General features: G+C 42.6%; 1 protein-coding gene across 10 annotated transcripts; it reads right to left on the bottom strand.

Moving 5' to 3' along the window:
* Window positions 1–607: 607 nt before the first annotated feature.
* Window positions 608–21918, bottom strand: ATRIP (ATR interacting protein). 10 transcript variants are annotated; one of them, XM_074197656.1, is made up of 14 exons: window positions 21849–21918; window positions 21103–21543; window positions 20137–20276; window positions 18181–18351; window positions 14192–14313; window positions 9686–9843; window positions 8198–8293; window positions 7634–7760; window positions 6652–7377; window positions 4302–4444; window positions 3737–3828; window positions 3135–3218; window positions 1309–1561; window positions 608–777 (listed from the first exon to the last, which is right to left on the bottom strand). In XM_074197656.1, exons 2-14 carry the CDS (start codon window positions 21479–21481, stop codon window positions 710–712), a joined length of 2559 nt encoding a protein of 852 aa, XP_074053757.1. In that variant the 5' UTR covers window positions 21482–21543; window positions 21849–21918; the 3' UTR covers window positions 608–709. The 10 variants fall into 10 exon arrangements, with proteins under 10 accessions (XP_074053757.1, XP_074053756.1, XP_074053754.1 ...); XM_074197655.1 differs by having other exon boundaries at window positions 21103–21546; window positions 21849–21913; XM_074197653.1 differs by having other exon boundaries at window positions 21103–21546; window positions 21794–21854.
* Between the last annotated feature and the right edge of the window lie 957 nt (window positions 21919–22875).

Genomic DNA, 22875 nt, shown 5'->3' with positions numbered 1-22875 from the left:
CCCCGGAGCCCGGGGCGGGGCCCGGCACAGCGCCCGGCGCCTGCGCCCTCTGGCCCGCCCCGCCCCGCCCCCTCCCAGGGGTTCCGGGGCACCTGCCCGAGAGAACCAGGCATGTATGTGGGGGGCCCAGGAGGAAGGGGCGGCTCCTGCTGGGCAGCGCTGGGCACGGCGGGGCGGAGCCATCGCCCTACTTCCTTTTTAGTTTTTGCAGGGCGGTGGGGTTAAGTGGCTGCCCAAGGTCCCACAGCTAGGTCATGATGTATTTGAGGGCGGATTTGAACTGAGGTCCTCCCGACTCCAGGGCCGGTGCTCTATGCACTGCGCACCCAGCCCCTGTTGATCTACTTTTCAATAAAAGAAAAAACCTGGTCCCCTGGAGATGCTCTTCAGTTGAAAAGGGGGCACCAAGCCTAGCGTCAGGCCCAGCTCTGCCGCTGCAGGACTACCCCCGGGCAATGACTCCACCTCAGCTTTCTGGTCTCTAAATACCGATGCCTCTACAGCTTCTTGCAGTTCTAAAATCCATGAACCCAGTTCCGGAGGTTCTCTCTCCTGCCGAATTAGAGGCCCTGGGAGCTACTGACAAAGACGAGGATCAGCAATGCTCTTTGAGTGTCAATAACATTCATTTTTAATCAGTTGGTATCATTTTAAAAATGTCTAAAAAATTCAGGCCTAACATTGAAAAACTGATGCACCAGCTCGTGGCTCAGCTAGGATCCGTGTCGGGCTCATCCACGTCTGGCTCTGTTCGGCACAGGTCTTCCAGAGCTGCCTCTAAATCAGAAACAGAAGGATCCACTTGTGATTGCCCAAGCATCAGGGCAAGAACTGACCGTGCCAAAAAACAACTGACTGTGCCAGTTCTTGTACCCCCGGGGCAGTGCCTCAGGGACCACCCTGCCTGCTGACCTTCCATTGCCCTCTCCCAACAGCCCTGGCATCTGGTCCCATTTGGGACCAGGCCGTGGTGTGAGTCAGAACAGGCTGTGAAGGTAGGCAGATGTGGGAACCAGACAGCTGAGCTGGCTCAGCAAACTGTAGGCGTGGATAAAAATCCATGTCTGGGCCTAGGAGGGTCTAGGCTCCTAAGTGACATTTTATGAACGACAAACGAGAACCTGTACAGCCGCTGAGAAAATAGGAGATCATGAGTGGGGTTAGTACTGGGGGCAGAGAAGGGCAAGGAAGGAGGTTGCTGTCCTCACAGGTTCCCAGACAGCCATATGGTCACTCTTTTCCTCCCTTTGGCCTCCCAAGGACCTAGAGCCTCTCTCAGAACTGGAGAGTCCACAGCTTCACTCTCACCTTCATAGTTTGTCCTGTCAGGGAGGCCTCGAAGGAGGGCCTGAATACCAGGAATCACCTGGTCATACTGGTGGAGAACATCCATGCAGTGCACATGGAACAGTGTGTCTCTCTGGGACAGACAGTGCAATAGCAACAAGGTGTCCCGGAGGCACCGGACCATCTTCTTCTTTTGTCCCATCTGAAGGTGGCCTTCCAGCCTTCGAATGGTCAGCCACTGTCTATGTAACATTACTATGAGGGCTTTGACGACCTAGGGAACAAAATAAAGAATAAGGATGAATAGTCATGGATTTTATCTATCAATTTGGAAGAGGAAGAGAATGCTCCTCTGATAAATGAATCAATCAATAAACATTTAGGAAGCACATCCTTTGAGCCAGACACCAGTGATCAGTGAACAAAGTTCATCCCTTCTACCGGGGAGGATGTTGTGCACCCCTAGAAATGCAGGTGGACATGTATGTGTACAAGTGGATTCTTATACCACAGATAAATAAAATGGAAATATACAATACAAAGCAATTGTTCCATTCCAAGCCAATGCTCAAGCAGGGTTTTAAAGGAAAGGAGAATTCTAAAGGGCTGAGGGGGGAAGGGAGACCATCCCAGGATGCCAATTCAAAGACTCAGAGATGGGAGATAGAGACTCCAGCAGAGACCAGCAAAAAGGGTAGTCTACTTGAACTGATTAAGCTAGAGCTCATCCATGAAAGTCTGAAATGCCCCACAGAGTTATTTACATCAAGTCAAGTAGGACAGCAACAGAATGGTGCTCATGGATAGGGCCCAATGAAGCCGCCAATCCAAGCAAGTTCTTACTTGCTGGAGATTAATGAAGATTCAGAACTGAAGTCACTAAATTTAAAAAACTGTAAAGCTCCTATCACTGGTTCTCAAACTTGGTCTCGGGACCCCATTATGCTTTTTTTAGAAAAATCATTTATTTAAGGTAATGGAGTTAAGTGACTTGCCCAGGGGCAGCTAGGTGGCGAAGTGGATAAAGCACCGGCCCTGAAGTCAGGAGTACCTGGGTTCAAATCTGGTCTCAGACACTTAATAATTACCCAGCTGTGTGGCCTTGGGCAAGCCACTTAACACCATTGCCTTGCAAAAACCTAAAAAAAACCCCAAACAAATAAATAAATAAGTGACTTAAGTGTCTGGGGCCAATTTGAACTCAGGTCCTCCTGACTCCAGGGTTGGTGCTCTAACGACTGTGCTACCTAGCTGCCCCCTAGAACTCCATTATACTTTTAAGAATCATTGGGGGGGGGGGGGGATCATCGGGGAGGCTGGGTAGCATAGTGGATAAAGCATCCACCCTGGAGTCAGGAGTACCTGGGTTCAAATCCAGTCTCAGACACTTTAATAATTACCTAGCTGTGTGGCCTTGAGCAAGCCACTTAACCCTGTTTGCCTTGCAAAATAAAAAAAAACAAAAAAAATCATCAATAATGCTCTCCTCTAAAAGATCTTTTATGTAGGTTATAGTAGCTTATATTTATCATGTTAGAATTTCAAGTATCACAGTATTATCATGAAACTAGTTCTGATTTCACAGACCCCTGAAAGAATCTTGGGGACCCTGGAATGATACTGAAAACCAGAAGACACCATTTTCAGTCATATGGAGGAAGAAGGCTTCCTATAAAGTACTTGCTACTGCATCAGTGGCATCATTGTCTTTTCTGAGGTGGGTTGGGAGGCTTGGGAAGGTCAATGCCTGGAGACATGAACAGTCTGGTTTTTCATTGCTGTGATGAACAGGAAGCAGCATAGCCTCACCCCAGCATGGTCCAGCCCCTCCTGTCTCATTCACTTACCTCCAGGTTGCACTGGCAGTCAGATCCTATAATGGATTTAGGAGAGTCAGGGCTCTGCATGATCTTGGCCAGGAACCACACAGTCTAGGACAAGAGAGCACAGGGACGCAAGGTCCTACCACAAACTCTGCAGGCAGGAGCAGGACCCTTCTAGAGGAACCAGGCTTCTTGGACTGCCCTCCACCTTGAGTCAGCTAACTCAGCAACTGCTTACCTGGACAAAGGGAGGCACTCCCTGAGTACTAGGAGGTACTCAGAAGTGTAGCCAATGCAAGCAGAATGGAACCCCATCTTGAAAGATACCCACCAAGGCAAAGACCATCACTAGCACCCAAAACAAAGTCTGCTCTGCATTTGGGAACATACAGACAAAAGGGCTCAGGTTGCTACTCAACTTCATGCAAGTATATCCTGTCTCCCAATCACACTGGGACCTTTCTGATAGGATCCTAGCTTACTGTTTCTCTCACCTCCCCAACCACCCTTAGAACAGGGTTAGACACTTGTGAATGAATCCTGAATAAATGAAAGCCTTTCTTCCCTAGAACTCTTCAGCAAGTTCTTGAATGGTTTTTGAAAAACCAGCAAGTTCTTATGTTTACCTCTTGTTCCAGCTGAAACCACTGTGTCTCCACAACTGCTTTATCTGGCCTTGAAGTGATGTACATATACAGCAAGAGGAGAAGACAGTTTTCTGAAAAAAAAAAAAAGTCCATTTCTTTCACTAAATAATCATTCCTTTGTTCCTCCCACCAGAAAGTTACAAGTGAAGATTTCTGACAGCTAGGCATCCTGTGCCCCAGACATCACTAAAGCTTTCAGGGCCTTCTTATGGCAGATCAGAGTAGTTCTGCTCCAGAGCAGAGGTAAGAAAAGAAGAAACATTTCTATAACCCCTACCACGGTCTAGGCATTGGAGTAATCCCTTTTTGCAATATTATTTCATTTAATCCTCACAACCCCCCGACCAGGAAAAAGCTATAATTGTTCTCATTTTATAACTAAGGAAACTAATACAAACAGATGTTAAACAGAACCTTGCCTTGGATCACCCAGGCAGGAAATGACCAAGGCTAGTTCTGAACTCAGGGTCCAGGTCTCTATCCACTGCATTACCAGCTCCATAGGTACACAGTCCTCTGCCTGTTTCCAGAAATGCCTTCTTACCTGATTGGGAGCAGAGCTGAGCAGCTAACTGCTCATGGTCCCCAAGGAGAGACAGAAGATGAACAGTCAGGAGAACAGATGATAGGCAGGCTGTAGAGGAAAGGCACTGGAGCAAGCCGTGACTGCTCAGCACACACTGGAACCTGGAAAACACAGACAAAGAGGGATGCTGCTGCACAGCAGAACACACCAGGGTCTCCTCTCTCACTAGGTTCTCAGGGAGCAGACAGCTCAGGGCCCACTCCCCAGCAAGCTGCCAGCACCCAGAGAGCAAAGGAAATGTTTCTATGCTCTCTGGGTTCGCCATTTCCCCAAGGAGGGGGAAGGCATCTCCTGGTGCAGGGGTAACAAAGATTTCTAGCCTAGGGTCTAGGAGTTTTTTTTTCAGTCACTACAACTCCTCTCTAGGCCTATCTGCTCTAAAAATAATGTTGGACTAGTTGATCTTTAAGGACACTGTGAGGCAAAGTGAAATAAAGGTTAAGTCAGATTAGCTGTGGGGATGAACACAGACAAACAAAAGATGGAACTTTAGCTATCCTGGAGCCCCAGAGGTTTTTCCCACTTGGCCCTGGCCCACTGCCAGACCACAAGCATGTGGGAGGTGTGGCCGAAACAACAGCCTGAGGCCCTGGTGGAACCATGTCTAAGAAGGAAAAGGCTTTTCTTTTGTGTAACAAGAGTAGCATGAATCTGCACCCTGGTTCATGACTAAAGACTATGTCTACCTGGAGATTCCTGTTGTGCTACATACAGGTCAGTGGTTTAAACTAGGCTAGGCCATTTCTAGATCCACTGGATCCAGGTACACAGTAGCCACAGGGGAAGGATTCCTTGGTTCGTGAGCCTAAGGATGTAGCCCTGGCTTCCTAAAAGCCTACAGGGAGCAAAGAGGAAGTCTAAAGTAGGCTGGTAGACTAACTATTTGAATGAGGCTGAAGGCTGGCTCGTGACCACAAGACCCCAGCTACAAACACAATTGTCTGCTTATGCATGGAATACTTGAGTGTAGAGAATATAGCATAATAGCATATTTTTCATTAAGCAGTAACTATGTGGCAACTTAAAAGGTTTTGATTTCAGAAATAGGACATCATAGGCTAAAATTAATCACAGGACAAAACCCATATAGTTTTGACATTGACCTGAAATTTGTTCTACTGTACTACTTTGGATCTTTTTCTTAAGGCTTTTGAAAAGTCAGTAAGGGGACTGTTAATCACTCAACCATGTCCTAAAGAACGTAAGTTAAAACAATTCACTTTTACATTAACAGGTCAGTTTGTGCTAATCTAAGTCTGGAACTGCAGCGCATCCTGTGAGACTGAACTAACTGCTATTATACAGGAAGCAAACTACCAGTGACAGTACATTCTCTTTTGTTTTTACTGAACTGCTGACTGAGGTGACTCAGACTCATATTATCTTAAAAATTCTTTAACTATAACTCCTTAGCTTAAGGAGTTATATCCTATAACTCCTATAACTAAGAGGAATTCTTGCATTTCACAGATGCAACTCAAATGTAGAAATCCTAAGATTTGCCAAAGGTCACACAGTCATTTGACCCATAGCAAATCCAGATGGGTAAAATAATATGCTACTTTAGCTGGATTTCAACAGTATTGGAATGTTACACTTAAAGAAGTTATGGAAAGGAAAATATTTCAGCATCTTATCATAATACAATAGAATGTCCAGAATAACAGACAGCAAGGATCTGCAAACTTGACCTAGTGATCTAGCTTAAGGAGTAGCAATTACATCTAGAGATTAAGGACACAGGATATTAAACATTGTTACTCTGCCAAAACACTTGAAAGGGACATCTGTGTCTCAAATTAGTTTTTTCTTTGGTCCTCTTTATGTCTTGTGGCATACAGTCCCAATTCACCTGTCATACAACATAAATGAAGAATTAAACAAAAGCTATCCCCTTTCCTTCTCCAAGCCCAACCCAACCCTCCAGCAGATAAGAGCATTTTTTCTATAAGTTCTGACCTCTACTAGAGGTCAGAAAAGCTAGGTTGGAATCCAGATTCTACCACTTAATACCTGTGTAACAAGGGGCACATCACATTTCACTTTCCTTCTCTGAGGCTCAATTTTCTCATCTGCAAAAGGGGTAATAATAATCACACCATGTGCCTCGTAGGACTTTTTCAAGGATCAAATGAAATGCCATTAAGTGCTTTGTGACTAAATTGTTTTCCAAAACTATATTTCACAACCAAGCACGTATGGATTATGTTAAGGACACAGAAGGAAACTCTTGAGTTTTAGTGGACACTGCTTACAGAAAGTTTAGGGGGAAGGCTGAAAAGAAAATCGATTCCCATCTTCTTTTTACCTGGGTAATAAATCAAATGCACAGTTCTCAGCTAATTTCACCAAAACTTTAAGGCACTGGTTAAGGACTCTAACTTGTAGGTGACCTGTTGGAGCAGACAACAAGTGAAGGAGCATCTTCCACAAGGGATGATGGTCCTGGCTATTCCCAGTCTCCTCCAGGGCCTTTGCCAGTTGTTCTTCCACCATAAGGTTTTCTGATGTCTTTCCAGGCCTCCTCCAGCACACAATGCTCTCGTTCCCTCCTAAGGCAGGATCTTTTCCATCAGTGGCATCTTTTCTGACTCTTATTGACAGTAATGTTTTAACAACAGCCCCACTGTAACACACCAGGTGCTGAAGAATGCTGAGTGCTACCATAGTGAAGCCTTCCAGAGCCAACAAGGAATCCTCTGTGCTGGGCTCTACACTGGTGCTCCCTCGGGATGAGCAGGCTGATGAGTCCCCAGAACTGTTCCTTTTTACTGAGGCCACAGCCTGCAGGGTCTGGCAGTAGAGTTCAGTGTAGTGCCTCACAAGGGGAAGAAGGTGCACTGCCCCTGGGAGCTGGCAGAGCTGAGTGACACAAGAGGGTCTTCTCTTCCCATTAGTGAGGTCTTCATCAGATGAACCTTCATCCCTGGCAATTAAGTTTAGTCCCGTGATGGCCAGGCTCTGCACTTCTTTCAGGGATGAGGAGCCTTCTCGAGAATATGTGGTCTGGATGCTTGACACTCCTGATGAAGCACTAAGAGCAAAGCACAAAAGAGGACAGTCCATTGTGAGACTGAAGACTTAATGCTCTGTACAAAGTCAGCACCTGATAAGCCTTTGATCTATGACACTGCTCTACATCATGATCCTAACCTGGGAGAAGGCAGTGTGTGCTGCAATCAGAAAGTAAGTGAGGACAAGACTAGCCAAGTACCCCAGCTCTAGGTGCCCCAAAAGAAATCATCTTTACCAGTCCTTTCCTGAAAGCTACTCAGAAGCTATCCACTTACTTGGCCAATCTTGGCAGCTGAAGAAAGCCAGCAGGGGCTTCAGGATGACTACTCAGAAGATGACACAGACTTAGGGATGACTCTGGAGTTAAAGGCTGCTTCAGAAGCAAGTTTATCAAAACAGAACCTGCAAGAGATAAAGTAGGTTGAATCAATTTTTATGTGAAGCTTTTTCTAGGGCATCCAAAGGAAACTTTGAAGTTCACTTGAAATACCCCACACCATGTAAGCCAAGTCCAAACTGAGAACCCGTGTATGTTTAATGTTTTGAGTTTCTTGTATGCACTTGGAGAATTTTACCAAAAAATAGCCTTTGCTCTTGTAGTCCATTTGCCATTTTATAAAGCCTATTTAAATATGTTTGCCTTAAGCAGATTATCATCTGTCTATTGATCCTCAGTTTCTAGGCAAGTTGAAGTAGAAAGAAAATTCTGTTTTGAGATGCCTTCCCTCTTCCACCAAATGGGAACTGTGCCTTTGCATATCACATCCTGAGAAAGGGATGCCTTAAGAAAAGCAATCTTAGTTAAGATGCTCAGTGTCTAGGACTCTTTGCTTTGGTACCTTGAGAGTTTGGTTGCTGAATATAATTGGAAGTAAGATTTCTCTGTGTCTCTTCCTGTTTTACAGATTCACTTCCCAAATTGTAAGTTTTAATGTCTGAAACAAAAAGTACAAGTTATAGGTTGTGTATAAAAGACAAACAGCCCAGAAACTCTTGGCTATGACCCTTGGAAAAAAGGCAGGAAGCAACTAAATCAATCAGAACCATAAAACCTGGACATCCCACTGTAGATGAACCCAAAGCCAAAACAAAAGAACTAAGTTTTCTAGAAAAGCTTTAATATCTTCAGCTCCAGATCTGAAAAAAAAAGAAAATCTGCTGCATGTAATAGAGTAAAAAAAATAAAATTTGTTTTTTTTTTTCTTAACAGAACTAAAAGCATAAATTGCAGTTAACTGCTTTTAGTGAGGTAGGTACCTGAAGTACGAGGTCACAGAAAGCTTTTCAGACATAAAACTGCCATAGAGAAGAAAATTAGAGATGCTGTATCATAAGTAAGTTAAGAGAATATTAAGAAAGACATTTTTAAAATGTACTTAAATTTCATTTAATCCATAGTTCTTTATCTCCTGGTCATGAAAGGTTGATAGGAAAAAGCCTAGCTAGTAGTCTCAAAATGAAATCCTACTACTTTTAGCTTGTTTCTGCAGGGAAAAAAAAAAAGAGCATCATCCCTTCAAACCAAAATACAAGGGTGGCTTTTGTGAAACAAAACAAAGTTGTTGAATATTGTTTCTCTCCCTTACAGACCAATGAGTCATCACTGCCTCTCCCACTTGCTCCGACCTCTCTACTTCCACTGTTACCACCCCTTACCACCAATACCACATTAGTCTGCTATTAGATCTTCTCACCTCTACTCTTCAAACTAAAATCCATCCTTTCTGCTTTATATATAGATCCACTACTACTTCTTTGCTCAAAATCCTGAATGACTTCCTAAAGCTTAACAAAAAAAGTTCCAACACTTCAGTCTAGCATTCAAGGTCTTCCACAATGAGACACCTTTGTAATCACTCTTCCTATATGCTACAATTTTTAACTGGGTTGTTTTCCTCACATATAGTTTATGCTCTCTCAACTCTATGTCTTTGTTTATTCTGTTTCCTATTCCTAGAATGCTTCCATCACTCTCTTCTCCCATTTCTGTCATTTGAATCTTAGCCTTTCTTCAATGTCTAGTTTAAATGTTACCTACTTCTAGATGCTTTTTCCAGATTCTCACTTCAAGTTTGAAAGTTTTCCTTCTTCTAACCCCCACAGCATCTTTTTTAAATACACTTCTCATTTACTGCACAGTATTGTGTGTTTATGTGTTGTAGCCTCCTATGGGGATTGTAAACTATATGAGCTGAGTGATCATGTTTTAATAATCTTGGTATCTTTCTTCCAGAAGTTGTAATCTAGTAGCCACTTAATAACTGGTTACTGAATGAAAGAATGAATGAAAACCAATTGTGTTTCCAGAATATTTGGTGGGTACTTACCTTCTCTGTGGGTCAAGACATAGGGCTGTAGGGGTATCTGACAGGAATACAGAGGGGATGTGTTGGCACTGAAGGACTCCTTTGTAGGAAAAGATGACTTTCCCATTTGTGGAGGGCAAGCTTCTAGTTTTGTAACTCTGGAAGGGCTTTTCCTGGGGCTAGAAAAAGGTAAATCAAATTTGATTATAGTGATTCTACTGAAATATAGAACTTCATGAAAGACATTTTTTTCTTACCAAATTCAGGATGAGGTCTTTAGTATATTTGTCCCATTCTTCAATCAAAATTTTGTGCTTGCTAGGGGTGGCTAGGTGGCATAGTGGATAAAGCACCGACCCTGGAGTCCAGAGTACCTGGGCTCAAATCCGGTCTCAGACACTTAATAATTACCTAGCTGTGTGGCCTTGGGCAAGCCACTTAACCCTATTTGCCTTGCCAAAAAAAAAAAAGCCCTAAAAAAAAATTAGGGGCGGCTAGGTGGCACAGTCAATAGAGCACTGGCCTTGGAGTCAGGAGTACCTGGGTTCAAATCCAACCTCAGACACTTAATAATTACCTAGCCATGTGGCCTTCGGCAAGCCACTTAGCCCCACTGCCTTGAAAAATCTAAGAAAAAAAAATTTGTGCTTGCAAAGTGCAAGATATTTCCTGTTCACTTGGCAATGAAAGTAATATGGGTCTTCTAGTCAATTAAGAATATTAGCCCCATTTATTACTTAGTTTAATCAAACTGTCTTTTCTCTGTAGACAAGATTACTTTAGTAATTAAGGATCAAGAAACAGGAGTCAAAAAAAGAGAGGAAAAGATAGTGTTGGGAGAAATTATACAGTGCCTGCTACCCTAAAGCATAAAGGAAAATTTAGGAAGGTTTTCTGCAAATCCTAATTTCTTTAAGGACAACAATAGTTTTGTTTTGTTTTCCCCAAAGCACAGAAACCTGGGCTTTAGTTCCTAAGCCAAAAAATGAAGGAACTATGCAGATGCATTGTGGAAGGAGACAAATCCCTTAAGTTTTTCAGCTCTCTTATACCTACATGCTCTCCAGATGCAAATTGAGAAAGGTGCTCATTTGACCAAAACTATGTCTTTCAGGTACCTATAAGTCCAATGCCAGAGCAATACTTTTAGCAGCAGTCTTCAAATTCCAAGAATGGTAAGAGTTTCATTTTTCAGGATAAGATGCTACATTTTTACTTACATAAGGTTAATTTAGAAATTTAGATTCATAAAATAGGTACTGTGGGCAGAGTCAAGATGGCGGCATGAAGGCAGCATTTCCCAGGAATTCCTTCCCTCCCAAACTCTAAAAGCCAAAAAAAAATTATGATTCTAGCCAAAATTTAGAGGGGCAGAACCCACAGAAAGACTGAGTGAAACATTTTCCCAGTCCAAGATAACTTTCCCGAGGGAAAGGTGTGTTTCAACAGGACCCCAGGGTTGGAAAAGTTGTGACTGCAGGGCAACCCAGCCCAGAGATCACTGGCAACAACTTGAAGGGGTGGGGAGAGAACTCTGCTGCACCAGAATGAGTGTGGAATCAGGAGCACTGGCCACAGAATCTGCAGTAAGAATCTGGAGAAAGCAGCCTGCACCCCAACAGACAGTAAGGGAAGTCTACAGAGATTTTTCTGCTATCCTTCGGTGTAAGATTCTGCTGCTAGCCTACACTCAGATCCAGGCTGCAGTTTGGGCTTTCACACTTAAGTAGCCAAGCTGGATCCTTCCTTATAGCTCCAGGGCAGAGGGAAGTATGGGGGGGGGGGGGCGCGTCTACATATCAAAGAACAGGCAAGAGAGCATAAGACCTTGGAGGAATAAAGGTCCCAGTGGGGTGTCCCCAAAAAACAAAACAAAACCAAACCCAAAGCCTTGGAAGTGCTGCCTTGGTCTGAGGGAATAAGTAAACAGAAAAAGAAGAATCTGATCATAGAGAGTGACTTTACGCCCATGGAAGATCAAAACACATACTCAGATGATGACAAAATTGAAGCTTCTGTATCAAACAAAACGTCCAAGAGAAACAGAAAATGGGCTCAGACTATGGATGGGCTCAAAAAAGACTTTGAAAAGTAATTAAGGCAGATGGGAGCAAAAATTGGGAGGATAAATGAGAAAGATGCAGAAAAATCATGAAAACCAAATCAACTGCTTGGTGAAAGATATATAAAAAAATACTGAAGAAAATAACATGTTAAAAACCAGTTTAGGCCTAATAGAAAAAGCAAAACAAAAGGCAAAATGAGAAGAATGTCATAAAAACCAGAATTGGCCAGCTAGAAAAGGAGATAAAAAAGCTCTCTGAAGAAAATAACTCCTTGAAATGCAGAAGGAAGCTGATGACTTTGCAAGAAATAAAACTTCCCCCCCAAAAAAGCCAAAAATTAGAAGAAAATGTGAAATATTTCATTGGAACAACCAACCCTGAAAACAGATCCAGAAGAAATAATTATTGGGCTATCTGAAAGTCATGATCAAGAAAGTCTTCTCCTGAGAAGAGCCTAGACTTCATTTTTCAAGAAACAATACAGCAAAATTTCCCTGAGATCCTAGAAGCAGAGGGCAGAATAGAAATCGAGAGAATTCACCAGTCACCTCCTGAAAGAGATCCCAAAAGAAAAACTTCCAGGAATATTATAGCCAAATTCCAAAACTGCCAAATTAAAGAGAAAATTCTAAAAGCTGCCAGAAACAAACAATTCAACTACTGAGGCTCCATAGTCCGGATTACACAGGATCTGGCAGCATCTATATTAAGGGCTCATAGGCAGTAGAATATGATATTCTGGAAGGCAAAAGATCTTGGTTTACAACTGAGAATCAACTACCCAGCAAAACTGAACATCCTCTTTCAGGGGAAAAGATGGACTTTCAATGAAAACAGGGGACTTCTTTCCTATTGAAACAACCAGAGCTGAACGGAAAGTTTGATCTCCAAGTACATGACTCTGGTGAACTATAGAGGGGGGTGGATGAGAAGGACTAACTAGGAGAAACTTAATGATATTGAACTGTTTGTATTCCTGCATGGGAAGAAGATATTGATAACTCATATGAACTTTCTCATTTATAAGAGCTGTTAGAAGGAGCATATATAGACAAGACATAGGAAGGGGCAGAATATAATGGTATGATGTGATAAAGGGATGGAGTCAATGGACAATGGGGGAAAGTACTGGTAGGAAGGAAAAGGAGATGAAGAAGGAAGCTGAGAGATTTCACACAAGAGTCAAAAAAAGCTTTTTCAATGGAGTGGAAAGGGGGAAGGCAAAAGGGAATGAATGAGAGCCTTCATATTCATTGGAAATGGCTCAGGGAGGAAATGACATACACACTTAATAGGGTGAGGAAATCTGTCTTGTGGAAAAAGATGGGAGGAAAGGGACAGGATGAGGGGGAATGGGAGGAGGGAAGGGGGGGATAGGTGATAGAAGAGAGAGAAGATCAAGGGAGAGGGTACTCAGATGCAACATCCTTTTGGACAGGGCCAGGATGAAAGGAGAGAGAGAATAGAATGAGAGTGGGGAGAAATAGAGTGGAGGTACAAATAGCAACTGTGGGAAAAATATTGAAGGAACTTCTCTGGTGGACTTATGATAAAGAAAACAACTCAACCCAGAGACAGAGCCATTGGAATCTGAACACAAACTGAAATAATTTTTTTCCCCTCTCTATTCTTGAGGTTTCTCGTCTTCTGGGGGGGAGGGGGGGTTTACGTTTACTCTTCTAACACATTCAATTTACATCAATGTATAGCATGGAAACAATGTAAAGACTATCAGACAGCCTTCTGGGGGGGAGGGGGGGAATTGTAAAATTCAAAACCTTTCAAAAAATGATAGGTAGGTACTACTATTGTAATATAATTGGAAAACAAATAAAATGTTAACAAAAAAATAAAGTAAAATAGGTACTATAAGCAAAAGCAATGGCAGAGGTTGTTCAAAAGTATGTACCAAGACAACAGATATTTTAAGTAGCTGGGTTTGAGTCACCCTTGGCTTAGATTTGAATTTCTATTCCTCTAAAAAATGTTTAAGGGGAAGCTAGGTGACGCAGTGGATAGAGCACCGGCCCTGGAGTCAGGAGTACCTGAGTTCAAATCTGGCCTCAGACACTTAATAATTACCTAGCTGTGTGGCCTTGGGCAAGTGACTTATACCCCATTTGCCTTGCAAAAATCCTAAAAAAATAAAAATAAAAATAAATGTTTAAATGTCAAAATAATGTTTGAAGAACAAATCATTTTACTTTAAGGAAAGTTAATTTTGAGTATGTTATGCTTACTCAATGTCTGGTGAAACCTCATTACTTCTGAGGTACTAGGCCCTTCCAATGTAGAATCAAGGTTCCCGACTAGGGGTTATGACCCAGGCTGCTGAAGTCTGTCATTTGTAACAAAGGGTGCCTTTCCTAGAAAAGGACTATTAATGGTCTTCACTCAGGACTCTCCAGCTGACTAAATAAGTCCAAAGGTACCATCTCTGCCTCTATAAGACAAACTGTACCTGATGTGGGAGATAGAGGGGTTGGTGGTGGCTTTACTGGATTTTCCACTGTTATGCAGCTTGTTCCTCAATTCATTCATTTCAGCATCTTTAAATTGAAGTTCTGACTGCAGTGACTGGAGCTAGAAGGCAAGAGAGAGTCCATCCATTCAACAAATATTCTTTGTTGTTGTTGTTTTTGTTTTGCTAGGCAATGGGGTTAAGTGGCTTGCCCAAGGCCACACAGCTAGGTAATTATTAAGTGTCTGAGGCCGGATTTGAACTCAGGTACTCCTGACTCCAGGGCCAGTGCTCTATCCATTGTGCCACCTAGCTGCCCCAGCTCAACAAATATTCTTTAGGAACCTATTAGGTACCATCACTAAGTTAAGTGATGGGAACACAAAGACACAATTGAAAATATGTGGAAGAGTGGCTTTGTATGCCCAGATCATCTTTAATACCAACCTCAAGATTTCACATCTAAACTAGAAAAGGAAAACCAATAAAAAAACAATGTCAGGAATTTACTGTAAGGCAACTAACTATATCTAATTATCTCAAGTTCTAGCCTTGCTTCCGAATCTGGGCAAAGATTAATGTTGTATAGATTACCTCATTTTTTTTTAGGTTTTTGCAAGGCAAATGGGGCTAAGTGGCTTGCCCAAGGCCACACAGCTAGGTAATTATTAAGTGTCTGAGACTGGATTTGAACCCAGGTACTCCTGACTCCAAGGCTGGTGCTTTATCCACTACGCCACCTAGCCGCCCCAATTACCTCATTTATTTAATAAAGATTTTATTTATTTTGAGCTTTACAATTTCCCCCCCAATTCTTGCTTCCTTCCCCCTACCCCCCATAGAAGGCATTCTGTTAGTCTTTACATTGTTTCCATGGTATACTGATTCTAGTTGAATGTGATGAGAGAGAAATCATATCCTTAAGGAAGAAAAATAAAGCATTAGAAATAGCAGAATTACATAATGAGATAATGGGTTTTTCCCCCCTAAATTGAAGGTAATAATCTTTGGTCTTTCTTCAAACTCCACAATTGTTTCTCTGAATACAGATGGTATTCTCCATTGCAGATAGACCAAAATTGTCCCTGGTTGTTGCACTGATGGAATAAGCAAGTCCATCAAGGTTGGTCATCACCCCCATGTTGCTGTTACAAATGTTTCTCTGGTTCTGCTCATCTCACTCAGCATCAGTTCATGCAATAGATTACCTCATTTATTAAAAAAAAAAGCGATCTTCAAATTTTCCTTGATATCTAGAGTTTTCATGCAGTGTGCAGGTTCATTCTATAGGCAATTTAAATGAGATGGGACAGCTCAACTGCAATCGTAGGGGTTGGAAGCTGTTGTTAAAGCTAAGAGTTATATGTATAGAGGACTACCAAAGTGTAGGAAATCATTCCATCAGGAAGCCCCTTTTGTTAACTTTCCTAGCGTGAAATCTCTTCAGGAAGCCCTAAACCTGGCACTTTACATGCCTGCTGTTTCAGAAAAATCCACAAGAGCACACACAGAGATTTTTAACTAAGTTCAGCAGAGCACTGTCATGAAATGAAAATAATATTAGATTTGGATCCAGGAGATCTGGGTTTTCATATTTATTAGCTGTTTGATTCTAAACAAGTCTTTTAGCTTCCCCAAACCTCATCTGTAAAATGGAAGTACTGAAGAGATGACACACTCAAAATACAGAATGAGCCATACATGTCTGGATTTGGTCAGTGAAGGAAATTTACATTATTTGACTGATATTTGTTATAAAAGCTTATTTACCTGTTATTTAATGGGGTAGAAAAGAAAAAGGAAGGGGAGAAGGCAAAGAATAAATACTTGTTAATACAATAGAAAAAACGCACATTATTCTTAAATTTTTATGGACCAGTATAATGGCCAGGGGTTTGTGGTCAATGTTTTTTCTGTAATGATGCTCTGGGTCTAATTAAGCAAGTCCATCAAGGTTGGTCATCACCCCCATGTTGCTGTTACAAATGTTTCTCTGGTTCTGCTCATCTCACTCAGCATCAGTTCATGCAATAGAGTACCTCATTTATTAAAAAAAAAAGAGATCTTCAAATTTTCCTTGATATCTATTATTATTATTTGTTAAATTCTCGAAGATATTTTGGTTTGTATTTGTTACTTGAAGATTTGTTGTGTTAGTGATACTGAGTTTCTGGTGTATTATTTTGGCCACTTGTTCATATTTTTCTAGGTATTCAACAGCTAAATTCAGTGCTAAATTTTTGAAAGCTGCAATGCTATGTTATACTGTTTCTTTGGTTTTCTTCTAATATCTGAATCAACAATAAGTCTAGGTTTATTTTTCTTCTAGGTTTTTTTTTTGCAAGGCAAACGGGGTTAAATGGCTTGCCCAAGGCCACACAGCTAGGTAATTAATAAGTGTCTGAGAACGGATTTGAACCCAGGTACTCCTGACTCCAGAGCCAGTGCTTTATCCACTGTGCCACCTAGCCACCCCTTAGGCTTATTTTTCTAACTTTTTTTTTTGGGGGGGGAGGCAATGCCTTGCCCAAGGTCACAAAACTAAGTATGTATTAAGTGTGTGAGGTGGGGATTTGAAATCAGGTCTTCCTGACTCCAGGGCTGGTGCTCTATACACTGAGTCACCTAGTTACCCTATTTTTGTAACTTCTGAAAGCAATGACCCAATTCTGAAAAGCTATCACAAACTCCTGTTTCTATAAACAAATATGCATGACTTAGCCATTTGTTTGATGTTTCTTGGTCATCATTTATGATTAGGGAAAGGGAAATTAAAACAGCTTTGAGGTATTACCTCACACCTATCAGATAGGCGAAAATGATCAATGTTAGAGATATGGGAAAATTCGGACAATAATACAGTGTTGGTGGAATTGAAAACTGCAGCAACCATTCTGGAGAATAATTTGGAACTATGTACAAAGGGCAATAAAACTGTGTAGATGCTGATTCAGCAATATCACACTAAGTCTGTATCCCAAAGAGATCATTAAAAAAAGACTTACTACAAAAAAAGAGCTGCCATATTTTTGCTGATTTATATTTATAGCAGTTCTTTTTTTTGTAGTGAGAAAGAATTAGAAATTGAGGGGGATACTCATCAATTGGGGAACAACTGAACAAATTAGGTATGTGAATGTTGTGGAGTATTATTGTTCTGAAAGAAACCATGAATAGCTGCACTTTAAAAAAGCCTGGAAAGACTAGCATGAACTGAAGTTCTGAACTACGAGAATATTGTCCACATTAGCAGCAACATTGTGAGATGATCAACTATGATGAACTCAGCTCCTCTCAGCAGTTCAGTGATCAAGGACAATCCTGAAAGACTTGCTATGGACAATGCCATCCATAGCCAGAGGAAAAAACTATGAAGTCTGAATGCAGAGCAAAGATACTATGTTCACTATTTAAAATTTCTTTTATTTTTCTTTCTTTCTCATATTTTTTCCCCTTAGATCTTAACTCTTTCACAATATGATTAATAATGCAAACATGTTAAACATAATTGTACATGTACAACCTAAATCAGATTGTTTGTTTCCATGGGAAGGAGGAAGGGTGGCAGAAAAATGTGGAAAGCTTGCAAAAGGATAACTGTTGAAAACTATCTTTTCTAATTGATGTTTCTTGGTCAAAATCAATGAGTTTATGTGATTGATGTCTAAAGAAGGTCTCTGGATTTTGCTTGTGTTCCAAATCATTTCATAGACTTCATCTGTGGGTAAACTAATCTCAGTTTCATTCAACAAATCCAGTGGTGAATACCTATTTGTCATCTTCAATTCAATTCAATAAAAATTTATTAAATATCTACTATTTGCCTGATACTATGTTAAGCCCTGGTAACACAAATAAGAAAAAGAAAGACAGTCCCTACTTTCTCTCCTTTGATAGATGGAGGAACTCTGGAAAGACTCCAAGCATAAGGGCTATTCAGATAAGAGTAAATATGACATCAAAAACAATGGTAATAGACAGCAAATTACCTTTTTGGAGAATTCTTTTTCTTTGTCATTGAGGGCCTGAATTTTTTCCTGTTCAAGAAGAAAATGTGACCGCTTCTTTTCTTCTAGATTAGACTCTGTGTGATGCAATGAGTCTCGTAAGATTTTAATTTCTCCATTTTTAATGAGGATTTCCTCTTGCATTGCTTTCATCTGTAAATCCCAAATTAATCTTTTGAGAAAATATCATGAAATGAAAAGAGAATACACACACACACACACACATACACACTTAAAAGCTATATGTAATTATGATTTTAGGTTAAGGAGAGAAAGGTTTCATATATATATATATATATATATATATATATAAAATAGAACAACTATATATACATGTATATACATATACAAACTAAGCTAGATGGCTTAGTGGATACAGTGCTTGGAGTCAGAAAAACCTGAGTTTAAATCCAGCTTCAGACATTTACTAGTTATGTGATCCTGGGCAAATCACTTAACTTCCATCTACCTTAATCTACTGGAGGAGGAAATGGCAAACCACTCGAGTATCTTTGACAAGAAAACCCTATAAGGGATTGTGAAGAGATGGACATGACTGAACAACTGAACAACAGCACAAACTAAATACTGATGCAATGATTGGGGTGCCATAGACTGGAAATCCTGTTGAAATGGAAAGCTTTGAAGACACTCTGGGTTTTTTTTTTTTTGGCAAGGCTGATACAGGTTGCCTAAGGTCACACAACTAGGTAATTATTAAGTGTCTGAGGCCACATTTGAACTCAGGACCTCCTGACACCAGAGCCAGTGCTCTATCCACTTCAACACCTAGCTGCCTTTATTTGAAGACACTCTGAAAGCTCAGCATCTCCAAGTCAGAAGACAGACACAAAAGGTTGGAGTTGATGGGAAAGATGGTAGAGAAAGACTATTGTATTTACTTCATCCCTTAATCAAGTCAAGAATCTGAAATGGCTTTACAGATGAGCTGGTGTCCATTTTCATCAGTCAAACCAAAGAAAAACAACATGATATGGGGGGGGGGGGAGAACTACGTGACACAGTAGATAGAGTACTGGCCCTGGAGTCAGGAGGACCTGAGTTCAAATCCAACCTCAGACACTTAATAATTACCTAGCTGTGCCACCTTGGGCAAGTCACTTAACCTCATTGCCTTGCAAAAACAAACAAAAAAAATGCCAAAAAACAATACCAAACCCCAAAAAGAAAATTATGTTATGTTGGGAAGAGTACTGGAATTGAAGCTAAAAAATTCAGGGCTACATGCTCTCAAGCAAGTCACTTTCTCTTCCAGGACTTCAGTTCCCTCATCTGTAAAATGGAATTAATAACCTTCCCATTACCTATTCTATAAGGTCTCTGTGAAGAATGTATTTTGTAACCCTTAAGGCCATATACAAATATGAGCTACTATTATTACTGAATTGGCTTCACAGCAACAAGATAGGAAATAAATCAACAAGCATTTCTGTGTTTACTGTGCACCAGGTACTATGTTAAACACTAGGGATGCAAAGAAATAGCAAAAACAGTTTTACAAGGAATTTACATTCTACTGAGGAGTCAGCAAGTCCATATATAGGCAAATGCAAAATATACACAAAAGAGATACGAAATGTATTTAGAAGGGAAGTGCTAGCAGTAAAGAGGACCAGGATAACTCCTATGGCACTTGAAGTGAGTGGTAAAGAAAGCCAGAGGTTTTAGGGTATGGAAATGATTAGAGAATACATTCTCATCAAAGGAAGGGAGAGGGGGACAGTAAGAAGGCCAATGTGGATGGACCGAAGAGTTGTCAGAAGACTAGATAGATCAGAAGGGGCCAGTTTGAGAAGAACTTTTCATGCTAAATGGAAAAGTTTTATGCCATAAATTTTACTTATTGAATTGAGGGTGGGGGAAGCAAATGGTCAAATTTGCTCTACTGAGCAGCTATGAACATTCTGTGTCACTTACCTTTTCCTTTAGTAGTTCATGTTGTGCTTTAAGTTTTTCAAATTCAGAAACATCTTTAGTTAATATCTTTTCTTTGCTTTTTTCTGAAGGATTTTTACTTCTGAACATTCCATCTTGTTCAGGAAGTTTAGGAATTCCTGCTGGTAAGAATTTGTTTATATTATGCCTGAATCCAGATGTACTGAAAAGAATCATTTGTCGCTCCGAATAACCTATAGGGAACCCCCAGTTTAAGAAGACACTCAAGTTACAAATGATCCCAGTATTCTTATTCTATATCCATTTTCCTGACAGAGATAGAGCTAGAGCTCTCACTCTGCTCTCTGAAGCTCTTGAAGCTTCAGCTCCAAAACCAAATGATGGTTGATTTTAAGGTACCAGTAGTGTGATATACTGCAATTTGGTAAAATGGCTTGGGTATCTAAATCATCTCCCCAAGTATCTGAGACAATGTTTAGAGGCTACTTGAAATGCAAAAATTTTGTATTACAACCCAATCCCAACTAGCAAACCTCATGTGTGATACAAGGAGTCAGAAGAGTAAACAGTAGAAACATATTTAGCTTTATTCCAAAGTCAAATTTCATCGTGCTGTCTGTTTTTCAGACTGCTTTAAGAGTGTTTTTCACATGAGAAAAAGGATGAATATCAGCTGATATTACTGAAGCAGATCTAGTCCCAGAAAGAGACTGAAGCAGAGTGGACTAGCAGTCAGAGAGACTAGAGTTCAAATCCTGATTCTGATATACTTACTAGCTGTGTTACCATTGGCAAGTCACTTAAACACTCTGGACTTAGGCTTCTTCACCTGCAAAATGGGAATAATACCTGTAGTACCTACCTAACAGGGTTGTATCAGGATGTAGTGACTGTACAGCACCTTGATAATTTAGAAAACTCTATAGAAAAGAGCTATTAGTATCACTGATTTTCCATTTCCCCCAAGGTCAAATTCCATGTACATACCAAGGGAGCATCTTGCTGTACTGTCATTTTTGGAGAGTCCCACACTTTGACTAGAACTTTTATCAGTTGAAGGGGATGATGACCGTAAGAAAGGGTTTGTGCTCCGTAAGACCCTACAGTCTGAACCTTGAGTCAAAGCCTGGGTTGCAATGATATCAATCTCCTCCAAATCATCTGCTGTAAACTCTTCATTGGAACCAAAGGAATCTTCTGTCTCCTTGAAATCAGTAACATCATGGCTCTTGGACCGTTTATTAGGAGGAGAAACCCCTGGAGGGTCTTCCCTGCTATCTGTGCCATGGTGCGGGTGCAGGTCACGGAACTGCGCAGTGTTCCTCCTCTTACCCCCCAGGAAGCTGTTTCCCGAGTTCCCCGCCATCGCTGTTCGGGACAAATGGCTCCGCCCCGTGAAGGTTCCCGGGCGGGAAGACGTAGGGCTGGCTGCTGGGAGAAGCGGCGTAAACGGGACGGGTTGGGTTACAGCGTAGGAAGAAGGGGCCGTCCTGCCTTCTTCCAGGCGCTCCCCCGGGCCCTTCGCGTGTCCTCGAGCATCCTTCCCTCGCCGCCCCTCCCCCACCCCGATGGCCCTCCTCCTCCTCCTCCCCGCGGGTCTCTCCCCCTCTTTGCTGTCGCCCTCCCCGCACCTGCCCGCTCTCCACCCTCCTTCCCGGCCGGCAGCTTCCCCTCCTACCTCTATGCCCATGCCGGGACGCGAGGCCGCTCCCGGCCTCCCGCGGGTCACTCACCTCAGCTCTGCCGCCGCCGCTAGCACCTCCGGCCAATCATCGCGCACGGCCCGCCTCCGGCCGCGCCGACCAATCGGGCTGCGGGCTCCGAGCGCGAGACTGAGGTCCCGGCGGGCCCCGGGGCCAGCGGGCAGACGCTTCCGACGGACGACACACGCCGTCTGCGGCCGCGTCCGAGCGCGCGGCGGTGACGTAACCCGAGGAGGCGGGGCCCCGCCGACGGAAGTCGGGGAGCTCCGGCCGTGCAGGGGAGGATTGTGGGAAGTAGAAGGGGGCGGGGAGTCGCGGGAGGCGGGTCCGGCCCGGCGACGCTCCCCCAGGGACTCCCTGCAGAGCCAGAGGCTCCTCGCGGCGGAGGTCCTCGGGGCACCGCGCGGGCCGCCGCGGGGAGAGGCCTCGGCCCGGCCCCGCGCCCCCCGGGCGGGAGCTTGGCCCTCGCATCGGGCCTTCCCGAGCCTCCGGCCGGACCCCGTCCGTCGGCTTTCCCCGGGGCACCCCTCGGCGGCGGCGGCTGCCCTTTAGCGGCCACACACACCAGAGCACCTGCGCTCCCGACGCCCCGCGCCGTGACGGGCCGTGGCTGCCGGCCGGGGCCCCCGCACCTCGCTATGCCAAGATTGATGTTTGGTGCTTGCGGGCCTTTTTTTTTTTTTGAAAAATTTTTAAACATTTATTCTCTCCCTTACTTTTCCTCCAGACCGTAAGCAATTTATACATCCGCTGTCGTGCAAAACTTTCCATTATTGGCCCTGTTGTGAAGACGCGCTGTGCTCCCCATCTTCTGTAGGGGTCTTCCCCAATCCCCATCTCCCCCCTGCGATGACTGCCCAGGTGGTCCTGGCGTGCACAGTGCCTTCTCCCATCAGAAGCTCTAAGGTGACTGTCAGGTAGCAGGGAGCCTGGTACATATTAAGCCCTTAATAAACGCTTGACTTACTTTATGCATTAAAAACCTTTGATGAGAGGTCCAACACCAAAAAGCCGCCAAGCTCTAAACTCTGGGAGCTCCCTATTATATTAAGGATCA

This window comes from Macrotis lagotis, chromosome 8 (assembly GCF_037893015.1).
Source record: "Macrotis lagotis isolate mMagLag1 chromosome 8, bilby.v1.9.chrom.fasta, whole genome shotgun sequence".
In the NCBI taxonomy this organism is placed as follows: Eukaryota; Metazoa; Chordata; class Mammalia; order Peramelemorphia; family Peramelidae; genus Macrotis; species Macrotis lagotis.
The sequence above is the reverse complement of the archived record's forward strand: the minus strand, read 5'-3'. Positions and strand labels throughout refer to the sequence as shown.

Coding starts and splice junctions, on each gene's coding strand:
- ATRIP (XM_074197656.1), bottom strand. CDS start 21,481: ATGGCGGGGAACTCGGGAAACAGCTTCCTGGGGGGTAAGAGGAGGAAC. Junction 20,277..21,102: donor TACAGCAAGATGCTCCCTTG/GTATGTACATGG, acceptor AATTCTTACCAG/CAGGAATTCCTAAACTTCCT. Junction 9,844..14,191: donor CCCTCTATCTCCCACATCAG/GTACAGTTTGTC, acceptor ACCTTTTTCTAG/CCCCAGGAAAAGCCCTTCCA.